General features: G+C 41.3%; 1 protein-coding gene across 1 annotated transcript in view; it reads right to left on the minus strand.

Annotated features, from left to right (window-relative positions):
- The window catches only part of CTNNA3 (catenin alpha 3), a 424386-nt gene that overhangs the window by 175793 nt on the left and 231103 nt on the right, over positions 1 to 17490 (minus strand). The window contains 1 exon segment of the mRNA XM_036385424.1: positions 860 to 940. Within this exon segment, the coding sequence (XP_036241317.1) occupies positions 860 to 940 (81 nt within the window).

Below are 17490 nucleotides of genomic sequence, written 5' to 3' on the forward strand. Positions count from 1 at the left end.
CTCTTCTCATGTTTCAAGGCCTCCCCTGGCTGATTATGGGAGCAGGAAGGAATTTATTCCTCATCTTGAAGCACAGGCTGGCTTGCAAGACTGAACACAAAGCTGGGAGGGATAGTCTTCCACCAGGGAGTTGTCAACAGCCCAAGCTGCAGACAGGATGAAAGAGTTGTGCTCATGTTCCTTGTAGCTGTAAACTTACATGCACTTGGTTGGGGCAGCCTGGCTGAAAGAACTACTGACTTTCTAGGGGTTATCTTTTTGAAAGGGCACATTATACACATCCAGCATATTCTGCAGTTTTTCTCAAAGATATTTCTCACAGAGAAAGGGTATAAACACAGCTGATGTCTACTGCTAACCTTCTGCCCTTCACTGAAGTTGTGGATTCTGGTCCATGTCTCACATTGGTTTTAGGACACTGGGATGTAAAATGGGGGTAGACTGTGGACTGGGCATTCCAAGACCCTCCTGTGTGGTAAGAGTTCTCACAGCTGTAAAGACCCACACACAGTGACTCAGTAGTTCCTTCAAGGTGTCTGTTCCAACAACCAGTAATAATTCAAGCTTATTGAAAATTAAACAAATCTTGATGGCTAGAGTGCATTACTGATATATATCTACAGCAAATATATTTAGACATGCATACATACAGATATTTTCAGCCAGGATCATTTGGCAGGGTTTTCTCCCAGAGTTTTGAAAATTGCTATGTAAATATTATGTGGAATGTGCAATTGTCTTCAATATGTTTTTATTATGGAAAATAAAATATTATTTTCAAAACACATAAACTGAAAACAGCAAATTGGAAAAGAATCCCTCAAGACCTTTTTGTACCTTTCATTTGCCCAGGTCTCACCTGTCTGCGGAGGTCTCTGGTCTTCTTGCACATACTGTCTATGGCAACATTCAGGGCATTGCTTCTCTCTGTCTTGTCAGTCTGCAATCAGAGGGACAGAAAACAATCAGTGGCTCTCTGGGACCCTTCAGCAAGCACATCCTTTGTGTCCCCAGTGCATCAGAGCATTTGGAAAATCATACATGCTGGAGGATTTTTCAAATTTTTCATACATTTCAAGAGCCAGTACCACAATGTTCACAGAATGCCAATTTATGATGTTAAGCATAATTTGCTGAATCAAAACATATGCTTTAGAAGCAGTATACAGGAACAAAATAAACACTTCTTAACTTCTGAATTGCTGTAATACTCCCAGTGTAATCAACAAGATGAACAGAATTATGATGATAGTGACGATGGTGATGATGATGATGGTGATGATAATGATTAATAACAGTAATAACAGCAATGACAACAGTAATATTTATGGCAATCCATTAATACCCTATTCATGTGAAAAATAATGCTCTCTCTCTCTACAAACAGTGGATAAATTCAGGTGCCCACAATGCAGTGTGGTTATGCTTTTGTCTGTACTGTTCATTCTCCTTCTGTAAAACAGAATGGGTGAATTTCAAAATGTCCAAGTTGGTGCAATGCAAACACTGTCCATGAAAGGGCAACCTCTTCATTCCACAGCACATTCATCCTCAGCATCTAGAAGATTGAGCTCTTGAAATATTTGAGAGGTCTGAAGAGAATCAGTTTTACTTTGTAAACAATTTTAATTTTTTTTCCACCTATAAGCAAAGTGCTTCTTTCATGATTACCTACTTGAAAAGTGTACTTCACCCTTCACTCAGCCTCTTTTCTCTACAATATCACCATAATACTTCTGTGCCTACTAGCTGGTTTGGATTTTGTTTTCCTGTTAGTACAGAAACAACATGAAAATACAAAATGTGTGATGAACTTTGTTTGCCTAAAGCAAGCTATCATTGCTGACTGCCTTGGACTGCCCTGGCCTAAAGGAAGGAACCACAAATAGTGGTGTTTTACACAAAGCCAGCACACATGACATTTACAGCACAAAGAACCAGGCTCTCATAGATGCCAAGCAATAGCTATGAACAATGACCACAGCATCTACCAAACACCAGGAAGTCTTTATTATGGACATGCCTGTGTTATTTTATAAATAACAACAAAATTAATATGGAAGTAGTAATATCATGGTAGGCACCCAAGAGTATAAGCTTATTATCTATGTATCATACTTCAATCAGAGTTATTGCCTTACTAAAGAAACCTGTGAACAGGACAATATACTTACATTAAAACTAAGACTAGAGGTGTCAAGAAAAGAACTCTTACATTAAAATGGAATGTGCAATGTCATAAATGCCTTGAAATTATTTGCACATTCTGTATCAACTGAAAGGGAAAACTACTTTAAAACCTGAACTAGTATTTTCAGGGAGATTTAGAAAATCTCCTATGACTCCTATCTCTGAAACTGGCTATAGTCTTTGCAGGGAATAGATGATCAAAACCAGGTCTTGGAGAAAGGTCTGAACTTCACCTTAAAGCCTTCAAGGAATCCCTGAGGTGGATACTCACTTTTGTTCCACAGCAATGCCATCATTTCTTGTACCAAGGCTTGCACAGGAACCAAAGTAAATAATGACTCCTCTATTACGCTTTGCAAGCTCTTGTCAACCTTGACAACAAAATGATCCCTTCTGAACTGCCAGGTAAACAGGGCCAGGAAAAACTCAATGGATACAACTCAGCTTATGCCTGTGCATTTTCAGATCTCTAAATGCACTGGCATATCCTTTGAAAGTTTTATATTTAGAGCCTATTTTTCTATAAAGACAAAATCATTGTAAAATACTGGGATACTTTTCAAATTCCCTGGTAATCTGTAACTTCAAAGGTGGCCACTAATGATACAACTGGCTTTCAGCTAACCTAAACCTTTGAAGCAGCTATTCTGAAATAACCTCAGGCAGCAAGTGGCATAAAATATTGAACAGTGAACAAGACAAAAATACTTTATTTTCAAATTCTTAACATAATGTCTAGAAAGCAAATCTAACTATACATGAAATTATTCTTCACCTCCTGTTTTCCCTTAGAAATAAAATACACTACAAATGCACTGTAAATGCAGCTTCAGGCTGTAGAATATGGACAAGTCCAGACTGCAGGTAACCTCATTACTGCACACTCTCATTCTTCCCTAAAGAAACTTAAACATCAAAAACCCCACAGAACTGTTTGGATAAATCCCACTTACAAAGACTTCTAAATCATGTGCAGTCTTTTGCAGTCAGGGGAACAGCTGGCTACAAAGTCTCCTGCGGGAACACTCTCAAACCCCAGTGGCCTCAGGCTGCCTTCTCCTGCCTCTCCCGGGTAAAGCCCCCGGCCCCTGGGCAGCTGAAGTCCCCCTGTGGGTGGGTGCTCCCCTGCAGGCTCGGACTCCGCCTGGCTCTGACAGCACAGCCCCAGAGCTACACGAGATGGTTCCACTCTTGAATAACCAAAAATAGCAGATGTAACGTTTGACAAGTGTCCATTGAAATGCTGGCACAGGTGACCTGAGCACCTCCACACTCAGCAGAGTGCAGCTGTCCCACTCCCCAGTGATGGAACCCCCACACATCTGGACTTGAAATACTCTGCATCTGCTTGGCAATTAAATCCTTCTGGTGATGGCTGTACTTCAGACAAACACACCTATTCTGAGACAGTTCCTTCATGTACAGAGTGACTGAATTAGGAAAAGGGCTAGGAAAATTATGCACATTATTCTGGGTCTGGATTTTAATAATCAGGCAGTTGAGCCTTTCAGTTATCCTGCACTCACCTACTGCTTTTTCCTGTAAAATATATGTAATAACTACAAGCTACATGGCTCCCTTGTGAAGATCCTAAAAGCAATATCCAGTTCCTATTTCAATGCATTTTTAATATTTGGAACATTTTACAAGCACTAAGTCACAGTTTTAATAATATTCCACTGAGTGAAAATAAGTATTTTTAATTAACACTGGATAGCATGAAGATAAATGCTGGGTACTGCAAATAATACAGGCCCATCTATTTCACACACTGACAAACAGCATTATTTGAATGTCTCAAAAACTACATGTGCAGAAAATCTTTCCTGCTGGATTTCCATTGAAACCAGGACACAGGTAGGGGCAGATCCTCCACTGAAACACGTGGCCCTATCACCGCTGGCTTTGAGGGAGCTCATTTCCAGCAGCAGGGGACTGTGACATTGCCAGGCAGTGCACAGACCCTTCTGCACCCCAAGGTACACAGGTGCAAAGCACAACATCTGCCCAGCCCTGCAGGACTCAGGAACCTGCCTGAGCCAAACCCCTGAGGGTCCATGCCAACAGCTGCCAGCAGCAACAAAGACTGCAGGGATCCCATAAGCTCCAGACTCTGTCGAGCTGATCTTAAAGGACAATACAGATACTCTGGGAAGGGTTTGATTTTCACTTTAATGATACTTCTGAGGGGCCACAAATGTTTACCTGATAGTTGCACCGATCAGTAGTATAACAAAGATATGGGCAGAACTACTTGAGTGATCATCTAATCTCTTCTAGTACTGAGGCCAATATTCCCGTATTTAAAGGTCTGTGGCCAGAAGCTAAGTATATCTTTTGTTTCATGGTATCTGTTTGTTCCAAAATAGTCATTGAACAATCCTGGGAGGAAAAAATAGAATAAAATATCCAATCTTCTAGCATGATTTTCTTTGTATATCCCACAGTGACAGAATGGTTTGGGTTGGAAGGGATTTTAAAGCCCATCTCATTCCAAGCCCCTGCCCTGGGCAGGGACACCTCCCACTATCCCAGGCTGCTCCAAGCCCCATCCAGCCTGGCCCTTGACACTTCCAGGGATCCTGGAGCAGCCACACCTTCTCTGGGCACCCTCTGCCAGGGCCTCATCTCCCTCACAGGGAAGAATTTCTTCCCCATATCTGGGCTAAACCTGCCCTCTGTCAATTGTCTCCAGCAGCTGTACCATGACTCTGTGCTAAACAGCTTTTGATATAGTTCTATGTAGCCAAGAACAGTTTTAGTTTAAAAAAAGGCTAGCACATTTATCAAAATCAGTTCTCTAGAGAAATATTTAAAAAAGAAGCCAAGCTAAAAGGTAAACACCAATCAATACTACAATAACTTAAGAAATGTCAGAGCTCTAATTAAATGATTGACTGTTTCAGCCTCTGTGTTGACTGCAAATAATCCTACACTCAGCAATTAGAGAGCCCTGTACCTTGCACCTTAATTTAAAAAAAAAACAGAAAACAAAAAACAAACTCTCACACAACTTAGGTAGGACATTAAAGTGAAGTCACAGCCTCTCTACAGACACCAAGCATTTTATGTCTCTTGTAACAAATGAGCACGTAACATATCATGATTTTTTTTTGTATATGGAATTTATAAATGGTTCTTCCTTTCATTTATAAAGTCACTGTGAATTCTAATCAAAACCATGAGATTATAACAACATTGTATAAAAAAACAATTTTACAATTTATTCTGCATGATGAAACAATCTTGTCATTACTTGGGGGAATTTCCATACCTCAATTTTTTGTGCAATGACAGGATTTTTTTTTTTTTCATACATAGCCTTATAGAAACCCTGATCTTTCAAGTCCTGTTGTGGAACTCAACAAAGTAAAGACATCTACAAGCATCTGTCTCAGAAAAGCCCCAAAGAAGCCCATAAGCCTTTAGAAGGGAAGATCCAGTTCCATCCTGTTGCAGTCCTCATTTATCCCCAATGCTTCATGGCTGCCAGAACTGGTTAACACCACGCTTCAGCCACCAGTAACTAAATGAAACTAATACCACTTCCTCCATTCTTTGCTAGGAGGGGACAAAAGATTTCTTACCTTGAAAGTCACACAGAGAGAAAAAATTCCAATATGACTGTTCGGCTGTGTGAGAAATGCCAAGCGTGGGGCAGAACCTCCTTGCATTCCCTTGTACCATTCTGGATACCACTAGGCCCTGGGATTTGTCCCTTAAAGGCAGAATTAATTTCAATATTATTTTACCCTTCAAATTTTCAGCTTGTTCCTCAAAGTGCAATGTCCAAGTAAAAACCAAGAGTGCTTGTTGGAGGTGCCATGTCTGGTTAAATACACCAGAACAAAACAATGACCTTCTCCAAACCTGCAGGACTCAGAGGAGAAGCCTGTATCAGGCTGGAACTCAGAAATGAACTGGTTGTTTACAGTTCTTCTTCTCATGGATGTGTCATGCCTTCAAACAAAATGTTTTAAAGACCTCCTGGTTCCCCATCCTGGAAGTGGATAGGAATAACTCCTTGAGCACAAGCAACCTCATTGAAACGTGGAACTATTTAGATGCATGAACAATTATATGCACAGCATTCACTGCCTGAGAAACCTCTCACATGAGCATTTCAGAAGTTATTCAAGGAATCCTCTGACAAGGCAGTTAAGCCAGTACCTGACATTTCTGACATTTTTCCTGTGAAAAGGTAAAAGCTCCCAGGCCTTTTCATGCAGCATTTCAAAGCCTATTTTTACTGTACAGCAAAAGGCTGGAAAGGGAAAATAATTTAGAAGTATATTTATTACCTTTCTTTTTTTAATATGGGAAACACATATTAATGACCCACAAATACTTTTAAGTTGAAAATCACTACCTCCACTCAGAGACACAGATTCCCTACTCTTAACACACCCACCCCAGTGTGATTTTTTTAAAGACACCTGGCTCAAGAAAATCTATTTCTGTGATAAACAGGTAAGCATATTTTTTTAAAAGGGGTACAGAAAATCATATGCAAGTGAGCGAATAGGGACTCTTTCATGTGGAACTGTTTCTCATTATAGAGAAGGTTTTTTCCTCAACAGCTTCAATATGAGATTGTCATTTTCCTCCTCTTCAAGCCCTCATGGAGTTCTCCCTATGGATCTAACGCTGTGAGATGTGAAGTGCCTCATAAGAAATTAATTACCTCAACCTCCACTGCTACAACTTGAGTACTAAGGGCTCTCCTTCCTGTGTCAATTACCCTTTTCCAATCAATATGCAGGAACAGCCTAGAATTTAAAGCCTCTCAGCACAACCCTTTTTTGGCATTCAGTTACGTATAGTTTGTAATACTGCAAAACAAATTTTCAATTTCATTCTAAACAGGCATACATCAAACAGTCTAAAAAACCCAGAATTTAGAATGCATAACCCTTTAATAATTAGAAAAAACACTGAAACACTGAAATGTGCAGATCCCAATAACCCTAAAATCTCAGAAAGAACGATGTTGCTGGAATATGCAGATTGTATTGTCACGGTACAGCTGGTCTCTAGCTGAACAAGATAAATCTGGCCAGGACAAATCCAGCCTGGCTAGCCTGGCTCATTCTGGAAGGGAGGCAGCAGAGACCTCAGGAACCCTGCTCAAGATGGATGCAGAATCACCGGTGGCTGGAGAGCTGGGCAGGGAGAGCTCCCATCCCCTCAGCTCTCTGAGCCAGGAGATGCCAATGAAAAACAGCCAGAACAAACTCATGGCTGTTTGCCGAGGCTGCTCCGTGGGCTGTGTCATGGGGCTGTCTCCAACCCACGTCCCTGCATCACAATATTGCACTTTTTAATCCACTCTCCAAAACACTGGTGCCAGTCAGCTGAAGGTGTGGAGGATGGCCAGGTTGTCTCAAAGGAAAGAGCTGGGATCCTTATCCCTGGGATAATAAATTCTCTTGAAAGTGACTGGAATCCAGTCATGAGAGAAGACGAGCAACCTACACTATTCTAAATTTTTAATGGTTCTTTCTGATAGGTAAGACAAGTATCTCCTTATATCAGCTTTTCTCCTACTTTTTCACATTGGGAATATTAGAAAAGTCCAGCATGACTCCAAGGTGATCCTGAAAAAACACCCATACTTTTCTAGTACTTATTTGGGGAGAAGTGTCCCGGGAAGTGCATGTCATACCCAGCATGTTGCAGAGCAAGTACAACCATCATTAACTAACAACCATCACTTACTGCTTCTAATGCAAAATCCAAACACCACAGGCACTTCATAACTGAAATATGACAGTCTTAAAACTTGATAGAGAAACCTTAAAGGCCAGTAGTACTTTACTTTGGTTTGTGTTTCAACTATCAGAGGAATCAGCAGGGAGTAAAAACAACATTAAATTTCTTTTAATCAGATGTTACTGTCATTCACAGATGATGCAGGAAGAAAAGGCAAACATAAGTACAAATAGAGCAATACTATTGAACTGACAGCAAGAAGTATACTTGAGGTTAATCTGCCTTTTACTAAGAAGCAATTTTCTAAGTTTCTAGTCCGTATTAGCTTTTAATTGAATATCCATCTACCTTTCACCAAAGTGTTCTGGCAGTTTTACAGCAGGAAAGTAGAAAATTAGTTGGAGAAAACCTCATTCTACAGCAGCAGCACAAGACTTTCCTATGCTGAACTATCATATAAATTGCTTGGAGATTATATGCTGTTATGAGAAAGAGGAAGGGGATGGAGGGAGAAGAAAATTCAAAATAAAATATAGTACAGCTGCTGAAACAGTCCTTCTCATTCAGATTCTAAGACTCTTAGCTGTACTTCAAATCTGAAAGGTACAGTCTTAAACAGCAGCCATAAATAGGGAAAAATGTCCAGCACCAAGCCACTCACATTCTGCCATACCGAGGGACAGACTGAGTTAGTGCAGGTTCCAAAGTGGCACAGCAAAGGCACATCCTGCATTTTTCAAGGAACAAAACACAAGCTTACTGTGGCTTTTGAGGTGGTGTTTTAATGCACAACATGCTACACAAACAGATTCCTGTACATTTAAGAGGAGTGTAACAGCACTCAAATCAAACAGCATTATAAATACACATACATACAGAATATATTTAAAAATATATAGGGTGACTAAAGAATTGTATTTCTATAAAGAAGTCTTCCAAGTCCTCACAGCTTCTCCATGCCACCCAGTACCCTCACGCTTTCTCCTTGTATTTCTGCTGTACCATGGGGAGATAAGGGAGGTAGAACAGGAAAATTAAGCTTGCTGTGTTGACACACTCGCTACTCTGAGAAAACTTCTATGATACTGTTCATGATCTCTCATAGAACAGACATGCTGTGATGTTTCTTTTAACAGAAAACCGAGCACACTCTTGTATCACACTGGATGGGCAATGAAGATTGAGTTCCCTGATTTTCACTCCCACATAACTTTAACATTTCTGTGTAGCTCCCCACAAGGAAGCAACTTGAGATAAATATGGGTGGACCCAGGACAGAACTTGGCCTACAGACAGAAACCTTAGAAAACAGCTACTTATCCAAGACTTCAGCTCTGAACCAGGCAGAGCTTGGTAATTTCAAATAACACACATGCTATGGATGTGGCTCTGCTCAAAACTGTACTTCTAAATAGAAGTTAAACGCTGAAACCTCAAACAGACCAAAAAATGTAATTCCATTTAATCATGTGTTAATTGTATTAGTTAATCTCTTTGTAATCCAGAGTAATTAATTTAATTTAACACCACGCTGTGATGCAGTATGTGAATCTAGGAGGCTGGGAGGCACTTCAACATATGCAGTGAATGACAGTCCAGCTTTTAGGGAAAGGTCTAAGTTAAGTTCTCAAATTTACAAATACTTCCACTGAACACTCCCCAGCATCCTGTGTGTGTCATGAGTTCAGACTGTGTGAATTCCTTTGATACTTGTCCACTCTGTACAAGGACTAGAAGGTAAGAGGGAGGAACACAGGAGGTTCAGGGGATCATCACAGCAAGTGGCAGCTGATGCCAACACCTCACTGGGTGAATTCAGTCACTCCTGAACAAAACATACCAACAGCATCAAACTGCTCCAAGGTGGTATTCCCAGAATAACTAAATGTTTCAAACACTCAACTGCTATTTAAAAATTCTCTATTGCTAGCTGGAGATCTACTCTAGTTCAGAAAGTTTCTGTTGTTAGCACTGTGGGGGAAGGCACACAAAAGAGAAGAGTGCCTGAATGATGCTTTCACACTGAGGGCTGCCAAAAGGGGCCCTTGCAGAGCCATTTACTCCGCAGATGGATCTGCAGAGTGAGAAATCAGTGCATTACTTGGGCTGTGTGATTAGAGTCACAGCACAAGCTTGGAGATCCTGGGTTCCTGTGCTAGATGAGAGAAAAAAGCCCCAATTTGTTAAAAGCAGCAGCTACCAAATGGAACAAGGGAGGCTGTATGTGATGGCATGCAGGGAAGACAACTGAAAATTACAGTCTCCTGCAGGGCTGGGATCTGCAGAGTCGTGCATCAGATGAGGAGAGTCTGCTATTCAGGGCATATTCCTCTGCAGTCCTATGCAGAAATTCCCTGAGATTTTTCCCAATTTATTTTTACACCGAAAAAAACCCCAAATATACCTGTGGAAACATTCAAACTCATCATGAAACATTTCTGACATTCCAACATAGCAATCATACTTCATGCTGGAAGTTCATTTTCTGAGGACTTTTACCTTAAACATTGTAGAGAACTTTTGTCTAAATTGAAAATGCAAAGTTTCGTGTTTAATTTTTTAAACTATTCACATCTCCAATTAGCCAAGGAATTAATTTATTGTAAATGAACTTAAATTTTCATATAATTGTCATCAGCTCCATGAAAGAATATAGCAAAAAAAGGAAAGGAGAAATACAGACTCCTAGACATAACTAGAACAGAATCAGTAGGAAAGTCATTAGGAATTATGTTAGGTAAAGCAAAAATACAGAGCTCAAAGACCTTTTTCCGTTAAGATTTATACTAAATCCTTCAACTTTCAATGGAATAAATTAAATACTTAGGTGAAATCTAATGAGTAACCTGTTCTTGCTGTAAATGTGTGCTACTGAATTTCATGTGAAGTTTAAGAAATGTTAAAAATACAGCCAGAAGATTAAAAGCAAAAGGTTAAGTAGGATCTTCATGAATATGGTTCCCTCGTGGTACATGAAAATTCAAACATTCATAGTTTGCTTTTCTACATAAATGCATGTAAGATCTATTTATAGTAAAGAAATATTCAGGTTGTGTGGACCTGTAATCAAGGCCTTAAAAAGATCTGTTGTTTGCATAGCCTAGAAGTGAGCACATTCCATACCCCAGCGTGTAAGATGTCAAACGTTTCCACAGGAAAGCCAGCGAGCGCCTGCCCTGGGCTCTCCCTCGCTGCTCCTCAGCAGGGCTCAGCCCCGCAGGGACTCTCACCTCTCCACGGGCGCTGAACAGGAGTAGCCAAGGGCCGCCAGGGCCGAAGCCCACCCACACTGTCCCTTCAACAACAGTTACTGCTAAGGAAGTCTCCTTTACTCTTTGCAAGTGCTTGTGTTTGTTCTAGCAGGGGCAGCCAGCTACCACCGCCATTTGTTAGCTGGCGGATAGTTTTGGAGTTTCCCACGGAACCACTGTAGCGCCACCCTCCCAAAGTCAGCCGCCCGCTGGTTCCTCCAGAGCCCGCAGCATTTCATGCAGTGCCAGGGCAGCCGGCAGCCCTGCAGAGCTGCAGCCCCGGAGGCCAGGGAGGACTGTGCCAGGCTGTGGCTGCTGCAGGACAGCCGCTGGCAGCAGCTCAGAGTGCCCTGAGGAGCCTGGACACGCTGGCGGCAGCCAGCAGCCCGGGAAGCTCGGAGTGCAGCGCTACTGACCCTGCAGCTCTCCGGGGAGAGCTCACCGCGTGTCCTGCGCGGGCACCAGCGCTGCAAGAACCCTCCTCATTTCTGATTTACCCTGCTCCTGCTGCTCCAAGAGCTGCTGCTATTGCTGGGCGTGCATCTGGGCAGTTCTTCACACACATCACAATCCTCTCACAGAGATATGCAAAATTAAATACAGATGAATGTGTCAGACTGTATTTAGCTTACATTGTAAACCCACTTGGACTGAAAGAGCTGCCAAAACTGCAGGCTGATCTGATGAGAGGCTCAAAACAGCAAGTGTGCAAACCTCTCAATTTACCATGTTTGAGAGCCACGTTTAAGCATTCCAAATCAAAGAAAAGCCAATTTTATATTAATTTGATATATAAATACTGTTAGTAAGTTCCATGAAAAGAGACTTAATAACTTAGTAAAACTGGGAGCATGATTCTGAGAATGAAGATAATGTGATACTTACTAGATATATTTATTTTACTTCAGACTTCCATGAATAAAATACTTAATATACTTCTTATTATTTTAGGATCAGTATAGCAGAATGAAGCCCTCTTCTGTAACCCCTCCCCTCCACTCCTGTTGCACCAAAAGATATCCTGACCTCTGTATTTTAAAATTACAAGGAGAATTGTATGTCTCTTTGTGGAGAAGAAAAAAGTGGAATCACTTAAAATATTAATCTTTGACAAAAGTATAAAACACATTAAAAGGCCCAGTGCTGAAACTGTATCTTCAATTTGGCATCATCTTTTGTATGTAAATAAATACACTTTCAAATACACTTGCTGTATGTAATAAACTTCAGGGAGCCATGCTTCCGGACTGCCACAACAAGCATTGCCTAAAAACAAAGGCTGGAATCCTCCTTTATTAACTTACTAAAATTTTCACAGGGAAAATATACATTTAAACACCTCATTTTCAGGGATATTCAAGGGTGCCATTGTTCATTTTTAATTACAGTGTATCTTCCAAAGTAGGTAAAATACCTTTGAATTACATGACAACATTATATATTAAAAACAAGTAAAAATAATCATTGAATAAAATCACATAAATGGGATTCAAGAAAACTCTAGAGCAATTGTACATGAAAAGGCTTTATATCAGATTGTCCTTATAGCCTAAGTGAAAATGGATGCTGTAGTAAACCATATTACTTAAAGCACAAAGCTGATGTGACACTGCGTCTGCAAAGAATGTAATAAGACCAAAATCAAAATAATAAAAGAGTGAGAATGGAAAAGCTAAGCAGAAAAGGCAAAGCCAGTATTTCAGGCAAGTTTCTTCTGTAATTACAAAAAAGAAATTAAATTATGAATTATGGAAGAGTTGTTTCCTACTCAGACAGCATGAGAGAGAAGGATACTTGGAAATGAAATGAGTTTGCAGAACCAGGGATTAGTTTTGCTTGCTTAAGACTGTCAGACTCCAGCTCATTATTTTTTTAAGGTTACTGATACACTTCTACACTCATCCATAACAACAGCAAATTAAATATAATACACATTTTGGCTACACTCAGGAAACCTCAGGTGGGCACTAACACATATGAGCACACAGATCCTGAGCTTAGGAAACCAAATCAAGCACTCAGGCCTGACAGCCACAAAGTTGAAGGCTCATGGATCCTGGGGCATCATTCAGCTGAGAATTCAGCCTCAGTGCCTCCAGATGGTCCTCCTGCTAATCCAGCCTCAGACACACCTGGCTCCTCACACAGCATCCAATGGACCTCCAGCAGGTGAACAAAGCCAGAGAGAACCACACCACTGAAGGCAGAAGATCCAATCACTGGATTTGCCAATGCCTGCCCTGTACTCCTTGCCTAAAGATATTGTGTTAGCAGAGCAGGTGCCAGCTAAAAGATTGGCTTTGGGGGAATCCCATCAAATCTCTCAGTACAACTACTTGTGCCCCAAGTGATCAGAAGAGAACAGCAGACAGAGCTGCAGGGCTCTGGAGCTTTGTCTGATTTACACCACCCTGAGAAAAAGGAGAAGGAACTTTGTGTTGCAAATTACACAGTCCAACAGGATGACTTCATGTAGCCCATCCTGGCCAAGTCCAAAGCCAAAAGCTGACAGATGTCCAACAGAATGTGCCTGCATTAAACCATTATGGTAATCCCATGGCACTTGCAAGCATGTAAAAAAAAAATAACATTGTCTCTCTTAAATTAGTCAAATTTTAAGCAATACTGGTAGATAGAGGTACAGGGACCGGGACAAACCAACTCTTAAAACATGTCAGTGAAATCCACCAGAAGCAGCACAACAGAAGTGCTCTGAGAAGTCCCTGACAATGTATGGGCAATGTGCACTGGGAGCTTCTGGGTATTCTGATCCATGTCTCAAGAAATTTGGAGAGGGAAGAAGGTTACTGCAGCGCCTGCGAAAACTTTAGGCACAGGTTTTGCTCAGAAGACATGAGTGCATACATACTCTGCAGAAGCTCAAAAAAGATGCTTCTAGCTCTGTTCACGTTGTGGCTGTTTCTGCAGCAAGCAGCCAACACTACCCGAGTGCCAGCAGAAATGGTGCACATGGGGGAGATCAAACAGGCTGAAGGAAATACACTATAATATCCACTTAGCCCTCATGTAATAAAAAGATAAAGATCCCATGGTGTATAAAATACCTTTAACTACTTATCACACTATATTAAATATGGCATTTACTGAAAATGTTGCACTTTTACTTTTGCATTCTGAACAGTTTTAGAAGTAGTTTGGTAGCAATCACAAGGTTGGGAAATGTGCAGTATACAAGTAAGTACTATGCTTTTAACAAATTTCATCCACTAAAAAATGATCCAACCTAATGCCATCCAGTATCATTCTGAAAGATAAATACACTCAAATTTTATTTGTAACCTGAGCCTAAATAAAACCAAGACAACAAAACTGAAAGGTTCAATGCATTCAATGCCAGTTGAAACAGCTGGTAAACCTCAATACACTGTACACAACTTTGCTGACAAAGCTAAAAAAAAGAAAATAGGGACAAGCTTTTAAGCAGCATGAACAACACTTTGCTTTCATTTTCATATATAATTGAAATATCAAAGAGAAGCATACTCAGGGGCTCTAAATTATACACGATGGAAATCAGTGATGAAACAAAAATCAAGGAACTCAATTCCAGCATCAGTGAACATTCAACATGGGGCAGAGAACGACAGGAAATGTCAGTTCTTGCTACCTTTAAATTTTGGAGGCTGTTTCACACAACACTGCAATTTCTGAACTTATAAAGGACTAATGAGAATTAAAAACCACATCTTCACAGAGAAGCAAGTGCCTTGTCCGTTTCAAGCCTACTATGAAGAGACACTGCCATGCAATGAGGCATCAACTGACTGAGGCTGTGGCAGAAAATGAACAGCTTCCCACCTTGGGAATAAGTTTAGTAATGGAAGAGGGAGAGTTGAGCAGGAATGAGCCAGATGACAGAATAGCATCTCGAAAAAGAGCTCTGAAGACAGTAATTGTCAATGGGTTTACTTGTTAACTTATTAGAGAGCAATGTGGACTTGCAAAGCAGGGCTTTACCAAGAAGTTTCTCTCCAATCTTTTGGAAGAAAAACTGAAGTTCAAGAAACAAAATCTGTGTTAAAAATATGTTTCGGCTGTTACAGAAGCAGTGAGCATCCTCTATAGTTAGCAACAGTTAGTGCTCTCTCATTAGCCATTGGTGTCCTGTGACTCCCACCCCCTACAACACAGCTTCCACAAAACATGGGTCACACTCCTTGCTGCATAATGATACATACACTGTTGAAAGATGTAAGGTGTAAGAAAAGACTGATCCAATTTTTATTCCGTACTTAAATGAGACCAATTTCCGATTCAACATATTTATTAATAAGCCAAAAATACCCTGAATTATATGTGTGCACAACATGCACCTATTTAGAGCACAAACAACACTGGCACCACTCCTGGAATTTGTATTTAAATGAATAGGAAATGTTGCTAAACAGAAAAATGGTTCTAATTTAATTACCCTCCTTAGCACCATGTACTGTAAAGTGACAGGAGCCAGCACAGAAAACTCAGACTGAAACTCTAAAAGCTGATGGTTCCTACAAAGGATGCTAAGTACCATCTGTGACCTCATGAAGAATTCACCTCCACATGTTTTGAGATTATTCACATTTCTAACACACTCTAAAAAGCTCTTGTGTTTCTGGATACATGCCAGAACAATATTCAAACTTTTCTTACTTTATTTTGCTAACAAGAGTCTCATTCACCTAAGGCTCAATGAAGACAACTTGATTCAATTACAGATCAATATCAGTGTGTTTTGTAAAATACATTTCCTATCTGCAGACTACAAAACACTGTGCTAAAGAATACCTAAGCCCCACTTTATTTTAACAATACAAAATCTATAAACATTTGCAGATTCTGCTCAAGTCTATAGATTCTGTAGTCTCTTTTATTCTTTATATCTTAAATACAACTTGGACAAGTCAAATGCTTTTGAAAACTACACCTTGTCATCCATTACTGAGTGTCTCATTAATATCTATCTCACATGACATGGCCCTAGAAGTACAGTGATGCCTGTTATCTGTGCCATGCCACTAATGATTCTTTGCCACATTCTCCTGGAGATTAAGGCAGCTCTGATACTGGAATGCCGAAGAACAGCTACCCCTAGTGAGAGGCGGGAGTCGAACTTCGAAGTCCTTCTTTGTTTACAGCCATTTCTCATTTTCCTGAGTGAGCTTGTTGCCAGACACAGAGCACACACTGAGCAAAGACAGTACTCAGTACCCAAAAATATATTTGCATTGCAAATAATTTTACCGGGAAGAGCTTTGTGAATAGGTTTGTGTCACATCGTTACACCCCAGTCAGAACTACAGCTTCATACACTAATAAACTGTCATCTAAAGAGTTAAAGCCCAATTTAAATCACTGCTCTGCCTCCTGCCACACAGAACTGCAAACAGATCCTTCTCAGTAATCCTCCAAGCCATGCAGTTCAAGAGAGGGGACATCAGTGTGCTCAGACTGCGGCTGGCAGAGTCCCAGATAACATCGGGCAGACCTAGAGCCTGGCACAGGAGAAATATGGAACCACTGTAATGTGAAGCACGGAAATCACCTTTAAGAGCATCAAGTCCAAACATTCAATCAACACTACCAAGCTCACCACTAAGCCATGTCCTCAAGTGTCACACATACACACGTCTTTTAAGCACCTTCAGGGACAGTGACAGCCCAGGTGCCCGTGGCCTCAGGGCACACCTGGACTCATGCTCAGCCTCTGTCACCAGCACCCCCAGGGCCTTTCCTGCTGCCTCCCAGCCCCTCTGCCCAGCCTGGAGCTGCAGGGCGGTGTTGTGACCCAAGAGGAGGAGCTGACATTTGGCCTGGTTGAACCTCACACCCTTGGTGCATGGATCCAGCCTGTGCAGATCCCTGTGCAGAGCCTTCCTGACCCAGGCTGCTGTCACCTGCCAACGCGTGAGGGTGGCCTCGATGCCCTGCCCAGATCCCCACTGAGGACAATGACCACTGAGCCCTGGGAGCAGCACTGGTGCCAGCCCCAGTGGGATGTGGCTGCACCCACAGTGCTCCCTGGCCATCAGGCGGGTGCCAGCCCAGCAAACAGAGTGCCCACCCAAAGTGTGAGCAGCCACTGCTGCCACAAAACACCCTGGGAATCCATGTCCAGGCAGACAGCACCCACAGCCTTTCCCCTATGCACTAGGGTGGTCACCTGGGCATAGGAGGAGCTCAGGCTGCTCAAGCAGGACCTGCCTTTCATAAACCCAGGCTGGCCTGATCCTCTGGTTGTCCTCTTTTCACCTAGATGGAAAAAATTAACATGACTCTTTGGTAGTGCAAGAATGTTCTTCACCAGAAAATCAAAAATGCCTACAGCAAGCAGCAA

Source organism: Molothrus ater, chromosome 8, assembly GCF_012460135.2.
Source record: "Molothrus ater isolate BHLD 08-10-18 breed brown headed cowbird chromosome 8, BPBGC_Mater_1.1, whole genome shotgun sequence".
Classification (NCBI taxonomy): domain Eukaryota; kingdom Metazoa; phylum Chordata; class Aves; order Passeriformes; family Icteridae; genus Molothrus; species Molothrus ater.